General features: G+C 31.1%; 2 protein-coding genes across 2 annotated transcripts; one reads left to right on the plus strand and one right to left on the minus strand.

The window, feature by feature from the left end:
- Positions 1 to 243: 243 nt before the first annotated feature.
- LOC101209607 (secoisolariciresinol dehydrogenase) lies at positions 244 to 1,286 on the minus strand. The gene is given in 2 exon segments (NM_001308834.1): positions 244 to 1,117; positions 1,231 to 1,286. Coding segments are annotated over 2 exon segments (816 nt in total). The 5' UTR covers positions 1,266 to 1,286; the 3' UTR covers positions 244 to 336.
- Positions 1,287 to 10,975: 9,689 nt separating this feature from the next.
- LOC101211657 (secoisolariciresinol dehydrogenase) lies at positions 10,976 to 12,997 on the plus strand. The gene is made up of 3 exons (XM_031883280.1): positions 10,976 to 11,009; positions 11,125 to 11,131; positions 12,013 to 12,997. The coding sequence occupies exons 1-3, from the start codon at positions 10,976 to 10,978 to the stop codon at positions 12,800 to 12,802; spliced, it is 831 nt and encodes a 276-aa protein (XP_031739140.1). The 3' UTR covers positions 12,803 to 12,997.
- Positions 12,998 to 13,943: the final 946 nt, after the last annotated feature.

Genomic DNA, 13,943 nt, shown 5'->3' on the forward strand with positions numbered 1-13,943 from the left:
AGCGAGTAGTAAAATTCGCTTGTGGCATGAGATAGTACTAGGCGTCCAACGTATTAGCTTGTGGCGTGAGATAGATGTTAAGTGTCTAGGCATACACACTTCACTTGATTGTATGAGGAGGTCTTGGGAGTGGGTGTGACACTTTTTTTAGTAATACTTTCAATAGATTTATATATCATTTACAATAGTTTTTCTAATAATAATATTACTTCAAACGTGAGAAATCTTAGTATCATAAAGAAAATAGAGTACAACAATTAGAGAATGAGAAGTATAAGGTGCCTTCTCTATTTGAGTATATGGTGTGGGATACCATTTATTCTTCTTGACTCAAACTTATGAACGAAAGGAACAAAGAGCTTGGTTGACAACAGTAAAGCCTCCATCAACAATCAAGTTGAGTCCACTCACACACTTGGACTCGTCACTCCCCAAATACACAACAGCTTCACCCACATCTTCTTCCCTTAAAATATCTCCATTTTTTAAACTCCAGTAGAAACTTGGAAATTCCCCACCATCTTTAACCTTGAACAACTTCCTTCCCATTTCAGTTGGCACTACATTTGGTGAAACACAATTTACCCTAATCCCATATCTTCCCAAATCCACAGCTGCATTCCTCATCAATCCCAACACCCCATGCTTCGAGCTTGTATAAGCATGCGTCCCAATTCCCCCAATCACCGAGCATATACTCGCTGTCGTCACGATGCTCCCTCGACCCGCTGGTTTCATTACTCGTGCTGCGTGTTTCGTTCCGAGAAAGGCCCCAACCAGGTTGACGTTCACCACTCTCTGAAAGGTTAATGGATCATCTTTCAGAATGTCGAAGTTTGGAGATTCTTCGAAAACTCCTGCATTGTTCAACATGATGTCTAACTTTCCGTACTTGGAGACTGCCGTGTCAACCGCAGTTTCAACGTCTTTCTCTTTTGTTACGTCGCAATGAACGAAGACAGAAGATGACTGACCGAGATCCTTACATAGTGTTTGACCTAAATGGTCTTGAATGTCTGCAATAACCACTTTGGCTCCATGCTTGAAGAAGAGCTTCGCTGTTTGTTCCCCAATTCCTCTAGCCCCACCAGTGATTACGGCTACTTTACCTTCAAGTCTAATATGTATAGAAGTAAAGAAATAAAGAAAGTTTTATTGGTTGTAGAAATCATAATCAAACAATAACATGTGTGTTTTGGAGAAGTTAAAAGAGTAAAATAATGAGTAAACCTTCTTGCAATGGCGGGAAGCAATTGGATACTCATGGCTGCTCACATATAAGATCTATCTCTGCCTTCTATCCTTGTTCTTCATGAACTTACTATATATAGAACCCAATGCCCTTGAATTTGTTTCCATTTCACCAAAGTCAGTGGGCCAAATTCAAATAATTATGTTTGAAGAAAAAGAAAGCAAACGAAAAAAGAAGAAAAAAATCAAATGTGCTATTTATTTTAATTGGTTGTTTGTAAATGAACAAACATATTTACAAATTCTTACCGTATTAAAAGTGGCTTTAGAGAACAAATCTTTTTCCAAAGATTCTACCTTCACCATTTATATTATCTTATATTTTTTTAAAAAAAGCTATTGTTTAAATTTTAAAAAAAAGTCATTTATATTTGATGAGTTTTTTAAAAGAATTTTTCTTCAAATGTTTTTATCTATTTATTTATTTCAATAATTATTTAATATAAAGAATAAAAATTAATATTAACTATTGATTTTCTCAAATTCTTAACTTCATTCTCAAATTCTTAACTTTCTATAATGAAAGATTTTTATCTATTTATTTCAGTAATTTAATTTTTAAATATTATAAATTTTTATCTATTTATTTCAGTAATTTAATTTTTAAATATTATAAATTTATATTGAAGGATGAGATTTCAAAAAACTCTGTAACGGTTTATTTTCTTCAAACTATATAAAGACGTGTCTTCAACCATTTTCTTACAAATATTTGAATTTTTTTACAAGCTACATGTGTTTTTTCTATGGCAAAGGTATATGTCTTTTTCGTAGAATAATTTCTATTATATAATATTGATTGATCCACTTAGTTCACAAAGTCTTCAGAAGTTCATCTTTTCTTCAGGTAAGCCATTCAACATATATAGTAAAACATAAAATCAAAATGAATTATAATTGTAGTGAGTGTTAACTCAACTGAGATTTCATTCATACATTTTCATTGTCGAGTCATGGTTGTGCAGAGAAATCTCAAGGCATTCAACAAACATCATCAATTCCATATACGCATAACATGTCTTCCAATTATGCCACATTACAATGCAAGCAAAAGACATTTTATACCATATCATAGAGCAAGTACAAGGCATCTTATACTAGATTGCAAAGCAAGTGTAAGGTTCACCACCAAAACCTATCTCTGAACATAAATCATGAACTATTAAAATTGTAATGATAAATTGTATATCTAATATACCTTTAATATGACAACAAAGTAAACCAACTTATATAAAAATTATAAACTATATAGCTAGGTAATTGATAAACCAAATTCACTTTTTACATACCAAAATTTGTAGTCTCAATAATGTGCATTTGATATTATTGCGTAAGTTATTTTTGTCATGACTTCAAACCTATAAAAAATGTGAATATAATAAGGTAACAAAGATAAATGCAAATTATTTAAAGGAATCTTTTAATCGAGAGTTGGTTGAATTTTGAGGATATTGAAAATTCTAAGAACAGTAGGAATGCTTACACACAAGACTCAACCTTGGATTCCTAATCTATTGGATATGCAATTTTGAGATAGAATTTTATTTATTATGAAATGTTTTAAGGTGAAATAATTTTGGGTGTCAGTGAAGAAAAAAGATTTTTTTTATGGGAATTAAGGTGAACCACACAAAATGATTCAAACCCTTCTCTCCCTACATTTTCTTTCTTATCCACATGTACCTTTTCATTTTTCCAATAACTTAATCGATCTAAAATCGACCCACTAAATACTCAAATACTTAGGCTGTATACAACAATTTCGAAAATAGAAAAAATTTACAGACCATTGTGAGAAATACAAAAAAAGATTCATGATTAATTGATATTTATGGCGCGTAATATATTTGATAAACGATCGTTTTGATTTGATTATTCTTTCCTATATGATTGTTTAGATTTTAAAACGATTCTTTTTCAAGATCATTTACACTTTACTATTTTGGTAAATGATCATTTACATTTAATTGTTTAAATTTGGACAGTCAAATCTAAACAATTTTTTTGTCCACGATCGTTTAGATTTTGGTAGTTTTTTTTCAAAAGATTTTGATACAGGAGGATCGTTTAGATGTGATTTTTTTTTTTTTACACAATCGTTTAGATTTGACTATCCAAATATAATGAGTTTTTTCATTTAGTTGTACTAGCCTTAACTATTTTGTCCTTTTGTTATATTTATGAAACTTAATATATAATTTTTTACATTTACTTATAATGGTGACAAGTTATCACTAGTAGTAGCTATCAGTGATAACAACCGATAACAACTATCAGTCATATTCACTAGTTGTAGCTAATAGTCATAGCTTTCAATGTGAAAACATTGAAAAAAAGTGTGTGAAATAATCATTTCTCAAATTGAAAGCTATCAGTTATATTTTAATTTGAAAAATTCTGCACAAAACATCCAAAACGGTGGTTTGACGTGGGTATTTTAGTTTTTTACTATTCTTTGTGCTATATATATAATTATTTTATTATTGTGTTATATATGCTATTATTTTAGGCTTTTTTTTTTTTTTTTTTTTGTCACTTATGCAACTAACCCTTAATGCTAACAGCTGGAAATCACTAAAGTTGGTGGCATCTTTAGAATTGGGATTCAAAAGTTTTATACCATGGTTTAGTTAACATTTGATGAGACTTGAAATAGATTATGACCCAAGTTTGTTAGGTAATATGTAGGCGTGATTTATTTACAAATTTGACTTTGATCCATGTCGTTAGAATTTCATTAGCTATTTAACAAAATGATGATGTGACTATATCCATAAATACTTTAAAGAAGGATACAAAGCCTTTAATTTCGTTTGGAAAAGTTGTTTCAAGGTTCCCAGATCTTTGAGGATGGTTTAGAGCATATAGGGTTGAAATTCATCCAATTATTAGGTCCATTTGGGCAGTTATTGAAAACTTCATATGGTTTTTTTAAGGCATGCACTTTGAGATACATTTTACACACTTTTTATAGGTTTTGAGTAGATATATATATATATATATAGCATATGAGACTTGAAAGTTTTGCAAATGAATTTGCTTAATCATGTTGTGTGCTTATTGGATTTCAATATTCCTTTTCGAATCTATATATTTCAAAGGCGACATAAATGACAGCTTTTGTGAAGACCAACTGACCAAGCAAAGCCCTTTTCGTGTATTTAATAGTTTTTGTATAGTCAAGTTAAAAACTAATAGCTTAGGAAACAAAATCTACAAAATTCTTATTCAATCTATTTTGATGGAATTAGGGGATGAATACATTTTTTTTTATTAATTTGTTGTTGCAATGTTGAATGTATTTTGTTACAAGAAATGAAAATATGGGTCATGCCACTACAAGAAATCGGAGTTCTCTCTATGCACAAAATCTCGTTGAGGAAAGAGACGTTGGGAAACAGACCTTCCGTCGACGTCGTCGGGTGTGCGTCAAGAGCATCAATCTATCCCTACGTATTGCTTCTGATGTCGGGAAAAGTGAGACCATCTTCGACACCGCACGCATACACATTGAAGAAAGTTAAACAATTAAATAATAGTTTCCTTTTCCTCCACGCGGTGTAGAGAAATGTCGAACTTTTTTATCTTTTCTGACGCCATGCATCAGAACGTCGAAAATGTATTGGATATTCTTGATGTGTGCACTCATAGCGTCGAGGGAAAGAAAACAATTAAATAATATTTCTCGTTTCTTCTAATGTCAATTGCATGGCATCGAGAACGTGGATAATTATTCTTGTTGCCATTAGTAATGTGTCGGTAATATGGGGTTTTATTACCGACACATTACTAATGGTGTCGATAATAGGGGGTTCTTTCGACGTTTTCTTTATGCGTCGAGAGTTCCCCTATAAAAAACCCCCATTTAGTTCTTTAAAATATAGAACTTAACGAGAAAGAAAACAAGAGAGAGATTGAGAAGAAGAGAAGTTCATTTGTCCGCCCACCGTGTTGTTGTCGCTCACTGCCGTTTGTCGTGTATGCCTCCACTGCTCTTATATCACGTAAGTTTTGGTTAGTTTTAGTTTTGGGTTGGTTATAATTTAGTTTTATCTTTCGTTTATATTTAGATTTAGGATTTAGATTTTGAATTAGTTTTAGGATTTAGTTGTGGAGTCAGTGTATGTTTTAATATTGAATTTGAATTGTTTTTGGGATTTAAGAATTAATTTTAGATTGAATTTGAGATAATGATTGAATTTGAATGTGTTATATGTTAGAATTTACGTCCTAAAACTTACGATTTTGTAAGCATATTCTATTAAAAAAAGTCGTTATTGATACTATAAACTTAAAGTCAATAAACTAAGGTTTCGATGCTAATTTTGAGTAAACATGAACATTAAAATCGTCCTGACTTGCTCACTTATTTCTTGAACAGTTATATTTATCAATTTGATATTGATTATATTTTGGTCGTACTTTAGATTAAATCATGTTGGAAATTTGTGGGAATTGTCAATTACTTAATTTGAGTTAATTATTCAGCTGAAAATTTGAGGGGCATTGTTGATTTAATATCAAAGGTTCGAGAATGTATACATCAAATCCTTGTGGAAGGTTGCATATTGTTGGCCAAATATCCAGACAACATAGCTGATTGAATATCATACAATATCTGATATGTTCTCTCTCTTTCTTTTAACTTTCTTCTCTTAATCCAAACATGAACTTACACATTACATTCTCCCAAACATGCCTTGAAGTGTCTTCTTGTCATTAGTTTCTATTTTTCTTGATTTTGATGTGTACAATTCATATTCAACTTCAAATCTTCTGGATAAAACAAACTACAAACCATAGAATGGAAGCATCTAAAATGAATTTGTCTTCAACAAGGCCAATGCACAGCAACTTAAGCTTTTTGTTGGGATCATTCTCATTCTAAATTTCGCGGAAGCACTTGCTCTTTATGGGCTTATTGTTGGTATTATTCTCTCCTCTCGAGATGGTCAACCAAGAGCTGATTAAGTGATTAAATGTTTTGTGATTGAAATTTGTGTATTACTGGTCTTTTTTTTTTCTTTTCTATTATCTCATGATTTTTTTGTAGTTCTATAATTAGAAACGGTCATGACTAAGTTTTTCACTTTTTCAAATATTCTTGTGGTTTTGTGATTTCTGTACCACATAGATTCTGTACTCATAAGGATTTGGAATCAATTGTCCTCTCAATAAACATAAAAACATTGCTTCCTTCCCTATTTATCTGTGTTGATTGTTGCTCTAGTATTTGTACTTCTGAAACTTTTTTTTATATACTTTGTAGCTAATGATTAGATATATTTGTTATTGGACTGTATTGGGACTAAAGTATCCATTCATATGTTGACATTTTCTTTAAGCAGAGATTTGGCACTTCTTTTTCCCTCTTTTCTTTTTTGTTTTCCTGCCGTTTTCTCTTCCCTTCTTTTGGATGTTGATTTTCTTGGTACTTCCACCTCATTGAATGTTCAAATTGATTAGATCCGACTTTTTTTTTCTTCTGTTTCCTAGCCTCGTTTTGATGTCTATTGTTTATTTCTCTGTTGCTATTTGGCTTGCATTTTTTAAATTTGTAGATTTATTCTGTGTTTAATTTTCCTATTGAATGTTAGCTATAGCACGATGTTTATGGATTTGGAGTTGGGTTGTGTTGATGCCTGATAATTTCCTTTTCGACTGTTTGTTTTCAGGTTACATAAATTATATCAGGTGTCCTTGGATCTTTATGGTTTAACGGTGCATTTCTGAGTTTAGATGTGAAAATTGATTGGTATGTTAGATAGGTTTTTGTTGACCCAGTCTTTATAGTTCTTCACATTTAAGTCCTCGTTGTTATATGCCAGTTGGAGTTAGAAGTTATTAAAGTTCTTAGTTTTAATTAATGTTATATTCTTATTTCATTTGTAGATTTCAAGGAGTTGAGGATAACAACCGTTGAGATTTTGATGAGTTTGTAGTTATCTAAGAGTGTTGTGGTGCTTGCAGGAGGGTGATGTCTATGTTTCTTATTACTATATATATTTTGTGTTTTATGATTAAAAACAATGTTCATAACTTCGTTCGTTTTGTAATATGAATAAGAACAATATGTTTCTATGTTGTAAGTATATTGTAATGACGAACTATATGTATATGTTCAATAATATATATGAAATTTGTTAGTTAATTGATTGGAGGTAAGTTGATTCAAGAAATATAAATAATTCAATTGATCATGTTGTATACCATTGTTGGACTTCAAAACAGGTGCAATATAAGTATATGGGTATTTCAAATTGTACTTTTTTTCATTTGAAAAAAAAAAGTCTTCGACATGTAAAACGTATCAAGAATAAACAAATTCTTAACGTTAATAAACTTATATACTTAATGCGTAAAAACTGTCAAACAAAAAACTCCCTTATTCTTGACACTGGATTACTTGACGCGTAAAAAGCGTCAAGTAATCTTATACACTTGACATTTTTTACCAGTCAAGTATAATTGTACTTGACGCTTAAAAACTGTCAAGTAAACCTCCCTTATTCTTGACACTGAATTACTTGACACATTGAAAAACGTCAAGTATTACCAATTTTGTAGTAGTGATAAATGAGAATATACGTTGCAAAACATAATTCATTTTTATCCATTTTTAAGGTTACTAAATAAGATGTTCCCTTAAGTGTTGACTCTCTAGGTCTTGAGTAAAGGAGCCCCACTCTCTTTTTGGTTTGAGAGAAATTAACTTTATAGGTAGGACCTTAAACCAATTGTTCATTAGAGAATCTTAGGCTTAAGGAATAAGATGTACTCTAAGACGTAAAATGGTAAAATGACCAAACCGAAATTACAAACAACTTGTAAAGGCTAGACTTACTAATTATGATTGTAACAAGTGGATACAAATATATATCTACAGTGAGGAGAGTACAATTATGGGATATAGTGGACAATCTCGATTAATTAATGAATGTTGATATACTCGATTAAAAGAGTTTAGTTAGTTAATTTTGGGTCGTTGGTTCATTAGGTCATTTTACTAGCTTGTTATTATGGATGTAAACTTAGAATAGAGGGATCAAAATTTTGAATTGCTCAAATTAGTTGAGAAAATAAATCATTAATAATATTCAATATAATTAACGATTTCAAGTTGAGAAAGAAATGGTATTTAAATGAGATTTAAATATAAAAAGTTCAAATAGGTCGGGATTGGGTGAAATTTAATTAAATTAAATTAATCAAGTTGAAAAAGAGGAATTTTGTTTTTGTTTTTTTGTTTTTTTTGTCAAAAGTTAAAAAGCCAAAATGTTGTTTTGAAACTTGGAAGTCATGCATGTGTTGACTTTGATGGTGGAATTATCCCTTGGTTGATGAATAACCTATATGCTTTATGCTTAATGGTGTTGTTCAACAAGCTTTCTACCACCTAATCCACTAACTAATTGCATGTTAAATGTTAAATTGTAATGCAATTGTGTTTTGCATTTGTATTGGCTTTACAATGCACACATTAGTTTGATAGTTTAGATGATGAATCTCATTGAATTTTGGAGAAGATTTGTCTCGAACTGTTTATAAACTCATTTCTCTCACAAACTCACAAAATTCAACCGTTTGTGTGTGGTTGTTCATACTTGATTTCATCCAATTTCATCCAGAATTGAGGGAGAATTTTAAATCCTCATAATTCATGAAATCTAGGGTGTTTTAGTTCGATTATGTTATGCTAACATGTTAATTTAACTTTCAGAAATACGGTGAAGTGAGCAAAAGTGAGTTAAAACATGTTAGTTCGATTGAGGCCAAATTTGACACTTCTAAGAAAGAAAAATGCATACAAAAGTGTTGAGGCCAAGTATATCAATGATAATTTTGGTATATCCTTAATTATTATTCCTAAAATGATCATCAATTGCAATTTTGCTATAAAAAGGTTATGATTTTGTTTAAAATAAAAGAAAACGATCATTTTTCTTGTAAAAGGAAAGAAAGGCAAGGTCGAGGCTGGGGTCGTTCCTTGAGTTTTAAAGAGAGGAAGACTCAGATCGAAAGAAAATATCAAATCCTAAAAACAAAAAAGAAGGAATGATCAAATCCTCAATCGAAGGGAGGAAGCCGAGGCTGACCTGAAAAATTTCACTGAAGGTAGATCTGAATCAGAAGAAAGTATGAAATCCTTGAAAGAAAGAAGTAATTAAGGAACAAATCTCCAACCAAAGAAGCCAGCAAGTAGAAACTTTGGAACCAATCTCACTCACAAGGAGGATAAAAGCGTAAATATTAGAACCATAACTGAAGCTAAACAAATAAAAGAACTTGATCAAATTCTTAAGGAAGAATACTGATGTATTTGTTTGGTCGACACACGAGGATTATTCCTGAAATTGATACCAACATCGCCTCAATGTGCACAAGTATTTAAACTAGTAAAGTAAAAGCGAAAAATAATGTTTAATCAATAGCAGAATGAGATAACAGCAATTCAGATTAATGATTTCTTAAAAGCTAAATTTATTAGAGAAGTTTATTTACCCTCAATGGTTGTCTGATGTAGTGTGTTTGTAAAAAAAAGCGAATAGTATGTGGTGGAGGTTCATAAACTTCATTTATCTTAATAAAGCTTGTCTAAATGACATTTTTCCTTTTCTCATGACATATTATTTAGCAAATGCAACAGTTGGCCACGATATGTTGAGTTTCATGGATGCATAGAACCAGATCAAGATGAATGAGGCATACCAAGAGAAAGCTTTCCTTCATTACAAGTAAATGTGCATACTACTACATGGTCTCATGGCCATTTGAACTTAAGAATGCAAAAGCTACATATCAAAGATTGGTAGATAATATGTTTGCTTCACTTAATTATTGGAAAAAACAAGAAACTATAAGTAGATGATACGTTAATAAAAAGCATTAAAGCTAGACAACATGAGGCAGATCTTGAAGAATGTCTTTTTAGATCCTTTGCAAGTATATATAATAGGAAGCTACGTACACACCTTACCAAACGTACTTTTGGGATAACATTAGGGAAATTTCTAGGCTTTATGGTTCACCAAAAAGCCAATTTAGATCAAATTCAAACGATCAAACGATCGTCGACATGTCCACTCCAACCCATTTAGAGTAACTTCAAAGTTTCATCGATAAGATATCAACTTTAAATAGATTTGTTAGTAGAGCAACTAACTGTTGTCTCCCTTTTTTAAAAATTTAAAAAAGGATCCTAATTTGAATTAATAGATAGAAAAATATGACAAAATTAAAACAATTTTCCAACGGATGACATATACTTGAGTAAAGTTCCACTTCTTGTCAAGCTGATTTTTCACACAGACGAATTACTCCTCTATTTACCAATTAACAATGTTGTCTCTATTTCGTTGCATGGCGAGCCTCTCTTCTCCTAAAGTACAAATTTAGTGTTGTTGGTCCGTGGAGATAAAATACATCGTGTTTGGTTAAAATTTGGCATCAACAGAAATAAAATCATATAAAAATAATTTAATTTCTATATTGTCTCTGGTCCCTAAAAATGACATTTCTGAAGGTGTTTTGGTGATGATAGAGTGGAGGACAAATGCAGAAGAGTAAAATAATTGAATGGATGGATGAGAACAAAATAGGTACACTCTGATTCAACAGCTAATTTAGACATCACTATTCCAGATATATTTAAAGAGTTTATATAGTAATTGTATTTGAGAACAAGTAATATTACTTTTGGACAAAGAAGCAGCAAGCCATAGCCATGGGCGTCCCTTGCTTCCAGCTGCTGCAAGAAGGTATGTCTACTCTCTTCCAAAAACTTTGCAATCCTTTTATTATCAAAAAGAAAAAAGGTTTTGATTTTTGGTTTTATGATTATCTAATTAGCTTCTTTTGAAATATTCTTTCTAGACAACAGGTAAAGTTGAGTTGAACTTTTAATCTTTGACGTTTAAGTTGATGATACACGTTAAACCCTTCCTTTGAATTTGAATTTGTGCCTTAACCAAGTTTACCATAGGAAGGAAAAAAAAGACAAGACAAACAAATTGTATGCTTTGCAATTTGCACCATTTTTATCTTTTCTCAAAGCACATTTGATTTTTTAAAATTAATTTTCCAAAGTTTATGAACAATTTCAAAAACGAACCCTACAAATCTTAACAACTTTTTAATTAATAATTATGGGTTTTGTTGTAGAAGTGTCATTCGTCCCTCCATTTTTTTTAGTCCAAATATAATAAAAACCCTAACAACTTCCATAGAAGAATACACAAAATCCAATTACATCTAACATTTACTTTGTCATCAATCTCCTCCAAGAATCCTACCTTTTCAATTTTCAGATTTATGGGGTCTTGGGATTAAGAGCTAAAAGAAGACAAAAAATAAACGCAAGCAGTACATATAGTAACATAAACTGAATTTTTTTTTGCATATTTCATGGTGGGAGCGATGAGGGTGTAGCTTCAAAGTGGGAGAAAAAAGATAAAACATTAGATAAAATGAAATGAAAAATGAAAGGTTGATATTTGCAAAAGAAGAGAAGTTGCAAAGAAAGAAATAAAAGAAAGATGAAACAATTTTTCTATAAAAAGCAATGAAAATTAAAATTAAAACACATACGTGACATCATAAGAATCTGCCACGAGGCAGAGATGTTAAGGCTGGAGCACTGTAAGAGCAAGATTGTTCAAAACATGTCACAATTCGTATTGCAGAATGCTTTAAAATTCATTTTTCACATTCATATAATTAATAATATCTAACAATTCAAACATTTGGTGCACTGTATGTTAGACTAGAAGGCAAAGCGGCAATAATCACAGGTGGAGCAAGAGGAATAGGAGAGTCCATTGCAAAACACTTCTTTAATCCTGGAGCAAAAGTTGTAATTGCAGACATCCTAGACGATTTAGGTAACTCTCTTTCCAACCATCTCTCCTCTTCATCTACTTCCTTCGTCCACTGCAACGTAACGAAAGAAACCGACGTCGAAAATGTCGTTAACACCGCCGTTTCCAAATACGGAAAGCTAGACATCATGTTCAACAACGCAGGCATTCCAGGAGCTCTCAAGTTCAACATACTCGAAAACGAATATTCAGACTTCCAAAACGTACTCAATGTCAACCTAGTTGGAGCCTTTTTAGGCACAAAACATGCAGCAAAAGCAATGATTCCAGCAGGTCAAGGCAGCATAGTTATAACTGCAAGTGTTTGTTCAAGCATTGGTGGGATTGGGCCATATGCTTACACAAGTTCAAAGCATGGGTTGTTGGGATTAATGAGGAATGCAACTATTGATTTGGGAAGATATGGAATAAAGGTGAATTGTGTGTCACCTCATGTAGTCCCAACTCAAATGACAAGAGAACATTTTAAGTTGAAAGATGGTGATGAGTTTCCTGATGTTTATTCTCATAATTTCAAATGTGGAGATATTTTAAGGAAAGAAGATGTAGCTGAAGTTGGTTTGTATTTAGCAAGTGATGCATCTAGATTTGTTAGTGGACATAACTTTGTTCTTGATGGAGGCTTCACTGCAGGAAACCAAGGTCTTTGCTCCTATCAACAATTTGGTAACTGAAATATAAATAATTATTAAACCCAAAGAACAAAAGTTGGTCCTTTTCAAAATTCTCTAATTCCTATAGTTTCCTTTTTGTGTGGTTTTATGTCCCAAGTAAGTCATTACTACTTGTTTTAGTTGTACCTTTCATTTCTCTATGTTTGACATTATTATAAGAATATCCAATAATTATAAAAGCTTTGGGTTCTTGAAGTACTGTTTTTAAGTTTATTGCATACTCTTTTTAATAAACGTATTTTAATATTTTTAGGGCACAACTGCATTTTGTCATCTCCCTTTAATTTAAAACTAATAATTAGATATATAACCATGATTTTTTTATAAAATGATAAATATAGTATAACCTATCAATATGATAAACTCTATTGTTGATATATAAACACTTATCAATACGGTAAACTGAATGGTTGATAAACACCTATTAATGAAATAGATATATAATGCTTGCTAGACTTCTGTTAGGCGTAAAGTCTATGTTACTAATATAGGTTTTAAGAGTTGGATTTAAAGTTGGATGTTATTCATAATTATTTTAAGAAACAATTTTTTTATATATCTGCTAATAGTTTGGTTTGGGATGATTGTTGTATCTAAAGTATAAAGTACTCATGAAAATAGCTCTCTTTACAAATGAATTGACATACCTATGAGTACATTCAAGATCAGTTTTTTCTAATATTTAATTATAGTTTTTATCCATAAATAAATTATTAAAGAGAGATTAAATCTTTTATATATGAAACTTTCTTTCACATGTTTTCACATATTTGACTTAATTTGATCAAATTATTACTACAAAAATTTTAGTGACGCAAGTAATTTTTGTCGGTAAAAGATCGTGTATAGCAATGCATAGAAAATGTGTTACAAAATATTATCATTAGCAACACATTTTTAATATGCGCCACTAAAAGAATTTGTAACAAAGCAATAATGCCCCTAAATATTAAATAATTTTAGCAAGAAACATAGATGAGAAATTGGCAAAAGTAGTAAACTTTTGGTTTTCGTTTTTAAGAGTAGCACATTTTTTTAAAACTCGTAAAAGCGTTTTTCTCAGTCAATCTTGAGCGAGATCGATCACTAAAATTTTCTAAAATATTAAAAAAATTCAACTATCGATTGTTTTGGGTTTTTT

This window comes from Cucumis sativus, chromosome 1 (genome assembly GCF_000004075.3).
Source record: "Cucumis sativus cultivar 9930 chromosome 1, Cucumber_9930_V3, whole genome shotgun sequence".
NCBI classification, from domain to species: domain Eukaryota; kingdom Viridiplantae; phylum Streptophyta; class Magnoliopsida; order Cucurbitales; family Cucurbitaceae; genus Cucumis; species Cucumis sativus.